The sequence below is a fragment of the Panulirus ornatus genome, chromosome 48 (assembly GCF_036320965.1).
Source record: "Panulirus ornatus isolate Po-2019 chromosome 48, ASM3632096v1, whole genome shotgun sequence".
NCBI lineage: Eukaryota > Metazoa > Arthropoda > Malacostraca > Decapoda > Palinuridae > Panulirus > Panulirus ornatus.
Genome location: NC_092271.1, coordinates 14,589,543 through 14,603,906, shown reverse-complemented (window position 1 = coordinate 14,603,906; position 14,364 = coordinate 14,589,543). Strand labels below are relative to the sequence as shown.

The following is a 14,364-nucleotide window of genomic DNA, read 5'->3' as shown; positions in this document are numbered from 1 at the left end:
CATCCATAAACAAATTAAACAACTATGGAGACATTCACGCACCCCTGCCGCAAACCTACATTCACTGGGAACCAATCACTTTCCTATCATCCTACTCGTACACATGCCTTACATCCTCGATAAAAACTTTCCACTGCTTCTAGCAACTTACCTCTCACACCAAATATTCTTAATACCTTCCACAAAGCATCTCTATCAACCCTTATCATATGCCTTCTTCAGATCCATAAATGCTACTTACAAATCCATTTGTTTTTCAAAGCGTTTCTCACATACATTCTTCAAAGCAAACACCTCATCCACACATCCTCTACCACTTCTGAAACCACACTGCTCTTCCCCAATCTGATGCTCTGTACATGTCTTTACCCTCTCAATCAATACCCTCCCATATAATTTCCCAGGAATACTTAACATACTTATACCTCTGAAATTTGAACATTCACCTTTATCCCCTTTGCCTTTGTACAATGGCACTATGCATGCATTCCGCCAATCCTCAAGCACTTCACCGTGAACCATACATAATTTTAATGAATTCCACTGCAATACCATCCAAACCTGCCGCCTTGCCAGCTTTTATCTTCTGCAAAGCTTTCACTACCTCTTCTCTGTTTATGAAACCATTCTCCCTGACCCTCTCACTTCGCACATCACCTCAACCAAAACACCCTATATCTGCCACTCTATCATCAAACACATCCAACAAACCTTCAAAATATTCACGCCATCTCCCTCTCACTTCACTTCTACTTGTTATTACCTTCCCATTAGCCCCCTTCACCGATGTTCCCATTTGTTCCCTTGTCTTCTGCACCTTATTTACCTCCTTCCAAAACATATTTTCATTCTGCCTAAAATCTAATGATACTCTCTCACCCCAACTCTCATTTGTCCTTTTTCACCTCTTGCACCTTTCTCTTGACCTCCTACCTCTTTCTTTTATACATCTCCCAGTCATTTGCACTACTTCCCTGCAAAAATCATTCAAATGCCTCTCTCTTATCTTTTACTAACAATCTTACTTCATCCCACCACTCACTAACTTTTCTAATCTGCCCACCTCCCACCTTCCTCATGCCACAAGCATCTTCTGCACAAGCCATCACTGCTTCCTAAATACATCCCATTGCACTCCCAATCCCCTTATGTCATTTGCTCTCACCTTTTTCCATTCTGCACTCAATCTCTCCTGGTACTTCCTCACACAAGTCTCCTTCCCAAGCTCACTTACTCTCACCACTTTCTTCACCCCAACATTCTCTCTTTTTTTCTGAAAACCTCAAAATCTTCACCTTTGCCTCCACAAGATAATGATCAGACATCCCTCGAGCTGCCCCTCTCAGTGTTGTGAATGGAAATAGTGAAGAGCTTGTAGATTTGTGTGCTGAAAAAGGATTGGTGATTGGGAATACCTGGTTCAAAAAGAGAGATATACATATGCATACGTATGTAAGTAGGAGAGATGGCCAGAGGGCATTACTGGATTACGTGCTAATTGTAGGCATGTGAAAGAGAGAATTTTGGATGTTAATGAACACTATGTGTGTAGAGTATATTCTTATCAGTAACTGTACACTGTAGTTTTTCATTGGTATAATATTTGACACTTATCCTTGGGGATAGGGGAGAAGGAATACTTCCCACGTTTTCCTTGCATGTTGCACGAAGCAACTAAAAGGGAAAGGAGCAGGGGCTCAAAATCCTCCCCTCTTGTTTTTGATTTTCCAAAAGAAGGAACAGAGAAGGGGGCCAAGTGAGGATATTCCCTCAAAGGCTCAGCCCTTTGTTCTTAACGCTACCTCACTAACGCAGAAAATGGCATATAGTATGAAAAAATATATTTGATACTGTCTTATGAATAATAAAATCCCCTAATCTCCATTACTTACATTATATGATTTATGCAACCATTTTCAAGAATGTAACTATTGTGTAAGTTAAGAGGTCCCTACAGAATTCATTGTATAGTAAGTATATCTTTACATTTAATATTTCCTGGTACATGTAAACAGTAGTTCTTTATTGATATAATATCTGTTAGTCTTTTTTTTTTTTTTTATACTTTGTCGCTGTCTCCCACGTTTGCGAGGTAGCGCAAGGAAACAGACGAAAGAAATGGCCCAACCCCCCCCCATACACATGTATATACATACGTCCACACACGCAAATATACATACCTACACAGCTTTCCATGGTTTACCCCAGACGCTTCACATGCCTTGATTCAATCCACTGACAGCACGTCAACCCCGGTATACCACATCGCTCCAATTCACTCTATTCCTTGCCCTCCTTTCACCCTCCTGCATGTTCAGGCCCCGATCACACAAAATCTTTTTCACTCCATCTTTCCACCTCCAATTTGGTCTCCCTCTTCTCCTTGCTCCCTCCACCTCCGACACATATATCCTCTTGGTCAATCTTTCCTCACTCATCCTCTCCATGTGCCCAAACCACTTCAAAACACCCTCTTCTGCTCTCTCAACCATGCTCTTTTTATTTCCACATATCTCTCTTACCCTTACGTTACTCACTCGATCAAACCACCTCACACCACACATTGTCCTCAAACATCTCATTTCCAGCACATCCATCCTCCTGCGCACAACTCTATCCATAGCCCACGCCTCGCAACCATACAACATTGTTGGAACCACTATTCCTTCAAACACACCCATTTTTGCTTTCCGAGATAATGTTCTCGACTTCCACACATTCTTCAAGGCCCCCAGAATTTTCGCCCCCTCCCCCACCCTATGATCCACTTCCGCTTCCATGGTTCCATCCGCTGCCAGATCCACTCCCAGATATCTAAAACACTTCACTTCCTCCAGTTTTTCTCCATTCAAACTCACCTCCCAATTGACTTGACCCTCAACCCTACTGTACCTAATAACCTTGCTCTTATTCACATTTACTCTTAACTTTCTTCTTCCACACACTTTACCAAACTCAGTCACCAGCTTCTGCAGTTTCTCACATGAATCAGCCACCAGCGCTGTATCATCAGCGAACAACAACTGACTCACTTCCCAAGCTCTCTCATCCCCAACAGACTTCATACTTGCCCCTCTTTCCAGGACTCTTGCATTTACCTCCCTAACAACCCCATCCATAAACAAATTAAACAACCATGGAGACATCACACACCCTTGCCGCAAACCTACATTCACTGAGAACCAATCACTTTCCTCTCTTCCTACACATACACATGCCTTACATCCTCGATAAAAACTTTTCACTGCTTCTAACAACTTTCCTCCCACACCATATATTCTTAATACCTTCCACAGAGCATCTCTATCAACTCTATCATATGCCTTCTCCAGATCCATAAATGCTACATACAAATCCATTTGCTTTTCTAAGTATTTCTCACATACATTCTTCAAAGCAAACACCTGATCCACACATCCTCTACCACTTCTGAAACCACACTGCTCTTCCCCAATCTGATGCTCTGTACATGCCTTCACCCTCTCAATCAATACCCTCCCATATAATTTACCAGGAATACTCAACAAACTTATACCTCTGTAATTTGAGCACTCACTCTTATCCCCTTTGCCTTTGTACAATGGCACTATGCACGCATTCCGCCAATCCTCAGGCACCTCACCATGAGTCATACATACATTAAATAACCTTACCAACCAGTCAACAATACAGTCACCCCTTTTTTAATAAATTCCACTGCAATACCATCCAAACCTGCTGCCTTGCCGGCTTTCATCTTCCGCAAAGCTTTCTTATGAATAACTAAACCCTTTAATCTCCATTATTCACATTATCAGCTTTATACATTTTTTATTTATCTGCCCATTTTCAATAATTAGGTAACTATCATATAAATCAAGACTGCTGACTTTAGTAATATATCTTGTGCTTACAAGACACCACATCAGAGAGTAAAAATTTTTCAAATTTTAAGATTGACATTTACATCTGCCTTCATATCTAATGGTAGGCAGTAGATGGTAGACAGCCAATGACCAAGGAGGTATATTATCAGTACTACCTATCTGGGTATCAGGAGGTTAGTGACAGCTGGGTTGTGAGACAGCACTTCAGTGGTTATTAAGCTGCATTCCTCTGACCCAGGTAGCTGTCTTATCTTTCTGTCTCACCCACACATGGACTACTGGCATTCTGTCCAAAAACATACAATCTCTCCTTGTCACACATAACACATGAGAACACTTAACTCACACAGCTCATTCTTTGTAACTCTAGACTTTCCTGTAATGAGCACTATGTGCTAGCCCTGCCTTTTGGCAAAATGGTAGGGCAATGCATAGAAGCAGTAGGTAGGAACATTTAGATAAAAACATTAGTAGTAGGTAAGAACATTAGGCTGAAGCATTAGGTAAAGGTAGTGAGAACATCAGGTAGGAGCCTCTGCAACACTGTTCTAGACTTGCCTTCTGCCAGTGGCCTAATAAGGGTGAGGCACTAAAGGATAAGCAGCAGCACAAGAGTTTACTAGGTATGGAGACTTGGAGACTCCATTGCCATGGCCACACCCATGAGGGAGTTCCAGAGGGGAACAGGCTTCAAAGATATAGATAGATTGATTCATAAGTAATAAAATGTTTAAGAAGTACTGGCAAGGAATATTTTTTCCTCTTATACTTAATCAACCAATAAAAACGGATAATACAATTAAGATCAATGATGCACCTTGATCCTAAAATGATTCATAATTCTGGGGATATAACATCTAACATCTACCCATACGTTAAGTCTGACAGCAACAACAACGCCAGAACAACTAAAACCCTATAAAGATTTGGACTGATGGAAACCTGACATTCAAACATCAAAAAGGAGGAGAAACTAACCAAATTATGTTGCATAAAACACCAACCTATGATGCATCAACATCCAGTGCTTCATGGTTTTAAATGCCTAAGTCAGCCTGGAAAGGACATTCATGGAGATGTATTGAATGAGTCAGCTACCACAACTTTGAGCTTGCTGTATCCATTACACGTTCACTCCAATATGTAGCACACTTCAAATTTTCTATTCATATAGGATATAAAGTAGATCAAAGGTTCAGCCCAAGTCTCTGATAGTGTATGGATACACACACTGTAAAATGAAATGCATCTCCTGTACTGTCACTTCTATAAATAAGGTATATAATACAAATACAATAATGTCATTCTGAGGAGTCATTAATCTGTCAGAAGCATTAAAACAACTTGGAGAACTAGGTTGTCTTGCAACTTTCACACAACTTACCCACATACTGAGTACCTTGCCCAGGGAATAATAATATGGAGGTCTCCAAGGGGTCAACTTTGGGTCGATGAGAATACTTTGCTTGGCTCTGTCTGCAATGGAGAACAAACTTCATATAAATTCAATTACATTATACCATTCACAAAATTCCTCCCAAGTATACAATAGATCTAAAGAATATAAGAAGATTAAGGTTCTTTGTTGCTTTGAATATTTATTAATTATGTGTAACAAACCAAAACCACAGCCCCACAGACCTTTCCATGGCTTCCCCTGGCTGCTTCATATGCCTGGCTTCAGTCCAATGACAGCATGTTGCCCTTTGTACACCATATCACTCCAATTCACTTTATCCCATACATGACTTTTTTCCTCTTGCATGTTCAAGACTCAGTCACTAAAAATATTCATTCCATCTCAAGAATCGTCTCCCCATCTTTTCCCATCCACTTCTGATACTTATGTCCTCTCATTCTCTCTATATATCCAAACCATTTCAGCACATTTTCTTCAGTTATCTCAACCACACTCTTCCTAATACCACAGCTCTCTCTTACCCTTTTATTACTTACTCCATTAAACCACTTCAAACCACATATTGTCCTCAAACATTTCATTTCCAACATATTCACCCTTCTCTGCACATTCTCATTTACAGCCCATGCCTCACATCCAACCAAAAATGCTGGGACTCTCTTTCCACACATTCCTCAATGCTCCTAGAACTTCTGCCCTCTCAATCACCCAATGATTCACTTCTTTCATGGTTACATTCAATACCATTTCCACTCCCAGGTACCTAAAATACTTCACTTCCCCCAAATTTTCACCCCACCTAACTTGTACTCTGCTCTGATAAACCTGATAACCTGGCTTTCATTCATATACACTTTCTCCTTTCACACACTTTTCCCAACTTAGACACAGATTCTCACTTGAATCTGCCATTAGTGCTGTGTCATTACCAAACAACAAAAGACTCAATTTCCAGGTCCCCTCACCCCTACAGACCACATACTCTTCCCCTTCTCTTAGACCCTTGGACTTACCCCCTCAAAACCCCATCCATGAATGAATTAGACAACCATGGTAAGATCACACACATCTGCCGCAAACTCGTCTTCACCTAGAACCACTCATCCTCCTCTCTACCTACATGCATACATGCTTTGCACTCTTGACAAAACAAAAACTTGCTGCTTCTTATAATATTCCTCCCACACCATACATTCGTAAGACCTTCCACAAGTCATCTCTATTAGCTCTCATTAACTCTATCCTATCACTAAGCATTTCTCACAGACATTGTCTAAAGCACACACCTGATCCACACATCCTTTACCACTCCATTCAAACTTTTATCCCACCTAACTTTTCCCTAAACCCTGCTAAACCTAATAACCTTGCTTTTATTCACATTTGCTCCCAACTTCCTGAGAGGTGGCCTAGCAGATGAGTCAGCTGCTGTTTGCTGATGACAAAGCACACATGGCTGATTTAAAAGAAAAACTAGCCTTGCGAGAGTGCGAGACAGGAAAAGTTGAGAGCTAATGTGATAAAAGCATGTTACTGGATTTAGTGAAGAGACAAATCAATAGGAGTGAGGGTTTGAATGGAGACATCCTGGGGAAAATAGAGTATTTCAAACACTGGAAGTGGACATGGCAGTGAAAGGAAATATGGAAGCTGAGTAAAGGGGAGGATAAAGAGGCTAAGGTCCTGGGTGCACTGTGTGGAAACAAAGGTCACAGGTCACTGTCTATAAATGCAAAGATGAGTATGTTTGAGATGGGAATAGAGTTTCCAAGTTACAGGAGTCCCAGGAAAGAACAGGTGACAGTTATATAGATACATAGATAAATAAAGTATTGTATGGTTGTAAGGCAGAAGTCCTACATGAAAAAGTATGGAAGAGGTTGGATGCATTGGAAATGAAGCATCTAAAGACAATATGCAGTGTGAGGAGGATTGATCAAATAAGAAACGATTGGGGAAGAGAGAGGGGTGAAAGTAAGAAGAGTATTCTTAAGAAAGGCAAAGAGGGTATATTGAAACTGTCTAGATATATGCAAGTAAGGAGTAAGGAGAGGCATGACATTTCACTAAATATTTACATAGTCATTTTAGAAAGCTTATCTCAATTTTGTTTGTTTCCTATAAGCATGTATAAATCCCAGCAATATCCAAATAATGATAGAATTTCCTTCAAATGTACATAATTAATGCATTTTTTGACATGTGTAGCCTGAGTCACAGGTCCAGTACCTATCCAGTACTGGTTTTTATAAATGTTTGTTGCTTTTCTATTATTAGAAGTTGGATAAATTCTGCAAAAGATACTTCATTTATGAAGCCCTTGTCAAAATGTATACAATTCACAGCTTGACAAAATAAGAACTGGGTTTTATCTTTTGATATGCTCTACTGGGCAATGCCCCCAAAAATGTCTACAACAGAGCAGTGATGGAAATTCTTTCTTATCTAAGTCTAAAATCTCCATCCGTTTTTCTTGTGAAAGTACATCGAAACAATGGTCTTTTCAGCCCTATTACCCAAATCAGAAACAAAAATTATGATAAAGGTGAAAAATGGTCCAAATGCAAGGAAAGTCTATAAATAATACTAAAGAAATGTGCATGTGCATGTGCATAAGAGGTAAGTACAAGGAAATGTCAGATGCTTTTCATAGACAGTGTAAAAGAGACCACCCACTTGTATGTGAAAAGTGCTGTAACCGATAAAGATGGATGGATGTGTATTTATCATTGTTATGTTTATTATATTCTGGATGCTTAGTTAATACTATGAGGGCACATAATAACACCAAAAACTATCTAATACTCATGTACCATATGATACAAGCATACACATATTGAAAAGCTTAACCTTACTCACTTATAATTACTGTTATGTGGATAGGGACCTTTAGTCCAAACATCATCAGGACCAAGAGGCATGTCTTCGTAGTTTGCAGCATTTTCCAGTAATTTCTTGGGGGATTCTTTATTGAATACCTTAACTGTTGATTCATATTCTGATATTTTGTTGTCTTGAATTTTCTCTGCAAAAACACAGACATCAGTATGAAGAATTTATAGCAACCATACTTATGATTTTATAAAATGGCTTGTTAGCAAAAGACTTGAAATACTGCAAGAAATCTGAAAAAAATTTCATCCAACAGTGAATTAAAAATCTCAAACAGGGCCTTGGCCACCCATGGAAGACTGTATGAGTGATGAACTGGCCTTAGTAAGCCATAGGAACATTACCATGTGAGAAGTAAAAGGAATTTAAAAGAATACATTATTCTTTCTGGCATTTTTCCTTCCACTACTGATACATTCCCCAAGACACTTTAACAATGTGGCTGCATCTGGTTCACCTCTTATTCTCAACCTTCATCCTATCTTTTAAAGACTGCTTTTTCCTAAAATTCTTTACCTCACAGTTTCCCTTTACAAATACCAGTTAACATACTTCCTGAGATAATGCATATTCTCATCAAATGTACATCAATCCCTTACAATATCATACATGAAACTTGCAGGTACTTCATTTATATGACAACAAAACTAATATGCAAAGTTTCTAAAAATGATTTTCAGCACTTTGTCTTTTGATGGTACTTAATTATAAAGATATATTCAGCAGTCAAATACCTGGTAGAGATTTTATATGTACCACCTAGCCTAACTGCAGAAATATAGGTTTTGAAAGATGGAAAAAAAATTTCTATCATAAGGAGAGCCCGAGGTGCAATCTGGGAAAGAAAACTTGCTCCTAAGGGGTTAAAACATCAGTTCACCCCCAAAATGGGGCATAATGTCTCAACACAAAGGTGAGATGGTACTTGGCTATCATTCTCCATGTTTCATTGACTGAACACTGGCATCTATACCTCAGGCCTGTTCCGGTCCAGAATTAAGAAATTGTGTTTCAAAGAATGAGGGGAAGAAAGAGAAAGGAAAACAAAATGAACACAAAGGACTCTGCCTATAGTAAAAAGGTATCTATTCATCAAAACCTCTATTTCTCATCATATGATGGAGCTCTATGAGTATTTGGGAGCACATAGACATGATGGAGGAGGGCCCTTCAAAACCTGGAAGATAATACTAAAAACAAAAGGACTTATCCTAACGAGATTTGACACACATTAGGGATCCTCCATGACTGATGGAGTCATCAAAGATTTTTTTAATATATGCCCACCATTTTTTGCATGAGCAAGGTAGCATCACGAACAGCTGACACAGACTTGAAGGGAAAAAATCATTACTTGGATTTGGAAGGAGGTGAATAATGTGTGTAAGACAAAAGAACAAATGGGAACATCGGTGAAGGGGGCATGGGGGTAAGGGGGGAAGTAATAACAGGAAGTGATGAAGTGAGAAGGAGATGGAGTGAGTATTTTGAAAGTATGTTGAATGTATCTGATGACAGAGTGGCAGATGTAGGTCATTTTGGCCAGAGTAGTGTGCGAAGCCAGAGGGCCAGGAGAATGATATGGTAACGAGAGAAGAGGTATTGAAAGCTTTGCAGAAGATGAAATCTGGCAAGGCAGCAGGTTTGGATGGTATTATTTATCTATTTCATTATACTTTGTCGCTGTCTCCTGCATCAGCGAGGTAGTACAAGGAAACAGATGAAAGAATGGCCCAACCCACACTCAAACACATGTATATACATAAACACTGCCACACGCACATATACATACCTATACATTTCAACATATACATACATATACATACACAGACATATACATATAAACACATGTACATATTCATACTTGCTGCTCTCAGCCATTCCCATCGCCACCCCCCCCACACATGAAATGGCACCCCTTCCCCCTGCATGCGCGAGAGGTAGTGCTAATAAAAGACAACAAAGGCCACATTTGTTCACACTCAGTTTCTAGCTGTCATGTGTAATGCACAGAAACCACAGCACCCTTTCCACATCCAGGACCCACAAAACTTTCCATGGTTCACCCCAGACACTTCACATTACCTGGTACAATCAACTGACTGCTTGTTGACCCCAGTATATCACATCATTCCAATTCGCTCTATTCCTTGCACACTTTTCACCCTCCTGTATGTTCAGGCCCCAATTGCTCAAAATCTTTTTCACTCCATCCTTCCTCCTCCAATTTGGTCTCCCACGTCTCCTCGTTCCCTCTACCTCTGACACTTATATCCTCTTTGTCAATCTTTCCTCACTCTTCTCTCCATGTGACCAAACCATCTCATTACACCCTCTTCTGCTCTCTCAACCACACTCTTTTTATTACCACACATCTCTCTTACCATGTCATTACTTACTCGATCAAACTACCTCACACCATATATTGTCCTCAAACATCTCATTTCCAACACCTCCACCGTCCTCCGCACAACCCTATCTATAGCCCATGCCTCACAACCATGTGTGGCGGAATGGCGACGGGAATGAATAAAGGCAGCAAGTATGAATTATGTACATGTGTACATGTCTGTGTATGTATACATATGAATACATTGAAATGTATAGGTATGTATATGTGCGTGTGGACATGTATGTATACACATGTGTATGTGGGTGGGTTGGGCTATTCTTTCATCTGTCATTTCATGTGTGGTGGGGTGGCGACGGGAATGAATAAAGGCAGCAAGTATGAATTATGCACATGTGTATATGTCTGTGTATGTATATATATGTATACATTGAAATGTATAGGTATGTATATGTGCATGTGTGAACATGTATGTATATACATATGTATGTGGGTGGGTTGGGCTATTCTTTCGTCTGTCATTTCATGTGTGGTGGGGTGGCGACGGGAATGAATAAAGGCAGCAAGTATGAATCATGTATATGTGTATATGTCTGTGTATGTGTATATATATGTATATGTTGAAATGTATAGGTATGTATATGTACATGTGTGGGCATGTATGTATATACATGTGTATGTGGGTGGGTTGGGCCATTCTTTCATTTGTTTCCTTGCACTACCTCGCTAACGCAGGAGACAGCAACAAAGTATAATAAATAAATAAATAAATTATATATACATGAAAACAAATGGGAACATCGGTGAAGGGGGCAAGAGGAGAAGTGATAACAGGTACTGATGAAGTGAGATGGGGTGAATATTTTGAAGGTGTGTTGAATGTGTTTGATGATAGGGCAACAGATGTAGGGTGTTTTGGTCAGGATGGTGTGCAATGTGAAAGGGTCAGGGAGAATGGTTTGGTTAAGAGAGAAGGGGTGGTGAAAGCTTTGCAGAAGATGAAATCCGGCACGGCAGTGAGTTTGGATGGTATTGCAGTTGAATCTTTTAAGAAAAAGAGTGCCTGTGTTGTTGACTGGTTGGTAACGATATTCAATGTATGTATGGATCATTGTGAAATGCCTGAGGATAAAAACCTTCCATTGCTACTAGCAGATAACATCCCACACCATATACTTCTTAAGACCTTCCACAAAGCATTTCTATCAACTTCAATGCCTTCTCCAGATCCATAAATGCCACATACAAATCCAACCGTTTTTCTAAGAATTTCTTACATACATTCTTCCAAGTAAACACATGATCCATACATCTACCACTTCTGAAACCACACTGCTCCTCCCCAATCTGATGCTACGTACAGGCATTCACCCTCTCAATCAATACCCTCACATACAATTTTTCAAGAATATTCACCAACTTATGCCTCTGTAGTTTGAACACTCATCTTTATCCCCTTTGTCTTTGTACATGGCACTATACATGCATTCTGCCAATCCTCAGGCACTTCACCAAGATCCATACATAACATACACTGATTATCCTTATCAACCAATTAACAGCACAGTCATCCCTTTCTTAATAAATCAAATTGGAATACCATCCAATCCTGCTGCCTTGCTGGATTTCATCTTCTGCAAGGCTTTTACCACTTTTTCTCTCTTAACCAAACCAGGGTGAAAAAAAGTCATGTAATGAACAAAATAAATCACCAGGGTGTATGTGCCCCTGCTGGAGTGAGAGGCTTACGAAAGCCAAAGTAGAAGCATGGCAGATAGCCCTAGTTGTGAGAGAGAAGAACTAATATCCTGGGCGAACCTTACTACTGGAGGCTAAAAGGAACCTTTGAGGATAAACAAATGTTTACATGTGTAATTTCTGGTGTAGCAAGGAAAATCTTTGAGCCCTAAATAAACAAAAAGGAAGGAATTTTACACTATCATCAAATCGTTTATTTATTTATTTAACTGATTTAACTGCCTCATTTTCAGCAAGAATTCTGGGTTAAAAAACTTAATAACATATCAGGACTAATTTTGGTGCAAGACATAAAGATCTCCATGATTAAGGTTAACCATCACATAGAGTCATCTAATGAAGGAAACAGGCTCAACCAAAGGTATTTTCTGCCTTACCAATCTTATCGTTACTTTCAGACGTTATATCATTTGGGTTTATTCTTCTGGAGCCCCTAATCAAGCAGGAGCTTGTTGAAGAGAATGATTTACAGACAGCTGTTTGGGCATAATCTTGGAAGAAGATCAGGAACGGCTTTCTTGTGAACTTAGTCCACTGACACAACATTGTGATCAAAGCTGAAATTCAGTCTGTAAAAGACAAAAGAATAAATCTCAGGGAGAAAGAATAGTTATGGAGCATTTTCCTAATAAGGTTCATAAGAGATACTTGTTACAGTATTCTATGGTAAACATATCATACAGCTTGATGGAATGAGATCATCCTGTCATCAAAGAAAAACGAATAAATGTAAACTATGTACCAGTCTTAATCTTGGCCATACTATCAATCTTTCATATAGACAAAATAACATATCAGCAAAGTTGAAATATAAACTATATTCCATTAACAAACTTTTCACTTTTTCTTGATAAATATGGGTAGTTTAGGGGTGGCATAGGTACCCCAAGATATTACTAGCCAGATGGGTTGAGGTCATTTTATACAAAAAATGTATAAAATAAGTCAGTATTTTAAAAGTTGTAAGGTTACTAGTTCGAAATGTTTCTTCCCACAAAACCTTGGAAATAATGCATGACTGTATCCTGTAAGACAAAAGTATGACAATAATAATCATGTGCTGTGCACGATATGGATTACATATACTGACATTAATGAAATCACGTTTTAAATAATAGCAGCACTGCTACATCATGGAATGAACTGTTTGGCATCCACTACACATAAGGTCTCTACTAGTATGAATTTCTTAAAATCCACGTTATTTTCTCAAGACCCTATACCTGTGTTTTTGCGATCATCACAGTTCTATATTCAGGCACATACTTCCCTTCATCTGTAAGGGCTTCTCTCATATACTTTCCTTCAACTGCAAGGGCTTCTCTCTAGAGGTTCTCTTCAGATTACATACGTGCACTTGTTAGCTTGTGGGAGTAATTCCTCCCACTCACATTGCTCACTTCTAACATAACTACCCTACGAATTCATACAAATCAATCGAATAAATAGGTATTATTACTCATGGCTGATCTCATTCCCTATTGTTGAATCCTCAGTCATGGACTATACATTCAGTTAAGGCAACAACATCACAAACCCTGACATAACCATGCGTCCATATTTACGTCGCTTACACTACCGTCTACGTCACTGCCGCTGATCTACAGCTGAGCTTTCCGTCTTGCTCAAGCTGGTACCAGATTTGGTGCAGCTAAAACTCTGACTGATGCACTTACTGAAATAACATGTCATATCAAAGGGATGGAGCGACATATCATCCCTAACCCCAGTCCAATACTGTCCCTCGTATTGCTCAAGTAAATCCATAGCTCTCAAGTTATTACATGAATAAATATCGGTAGTTTTTTTATGTTGAAGGCTCCAACCACGGACAAAAGTCCATATAACGGCCGAGCCTTAATTGAAATATAATCATAAAACGGAAAAAAGTGGAGACAAAGGAGAGTATTTACGCAATCTAGTGATAAACCTATCTTTTTTTTTTTTTGGTCAAATATCTATAATCCCCTATCAATGTATCTTTTTTACTTTTACTACACATCCATTTTATTTGCTGGGGTTCATTTCTTATTTCGGCATGTAATGGATAATGAATGAAATCTATTGTACTATAGATT

The 14,364-nt window shown here is 39.2% G+C and overlaps 1 protein-coding gene across 4 annotated transcripts in view; it reads right to left on the bottom strand.

The window, feature by feature from the left end:
* The window catches only part of beg (malonyl-CoA-acyl carrier protein transacylase beg), a 50,727-nt gene extending 36,668 nt beyond the window's left edge, over nucleotides 1–14,059 (bottom strand). The window contains exons 1-4 of one of the 4 annotated variants that reach the window (XM_071690633.1): nucleotides 13,963–14,059; nucleotides 12,664–12,855; nucleotides 8,146–8,311; nucleotides 5,251–5,342 (exon numbers count right to left, since the gene is read on the bottom strand). In XM_071690633.1, the coding sequence (XP_071546734.1) occupies nucleotides 5,251–5,342; nucleotides 8,146–8,311; nucleotides 12,664–12,832 (427 nt within the window). In that variant the 5' untranslated portion in view covers nucleotides 12,833–12,855; nucleotides 13,963–14,059. Of the gene's footprint in view, nucleotides 1–5,250; nucleotides 5,343–8,145; nucleotides 8,312–12,663; nucleotides 12,856–13,509; nucleotides 13,680–13,745; nucleotides 13,933–13,962 lie in introns of those variants that run through there. The other 3 variants (XM_071690631.1, XM_071690632.1, XM_071690634.1) reach the window with 3 other exon arrangements.
* Between the last annotated feature and the right edge of the window lie 305 nt (nucleotides 14,060–14,364).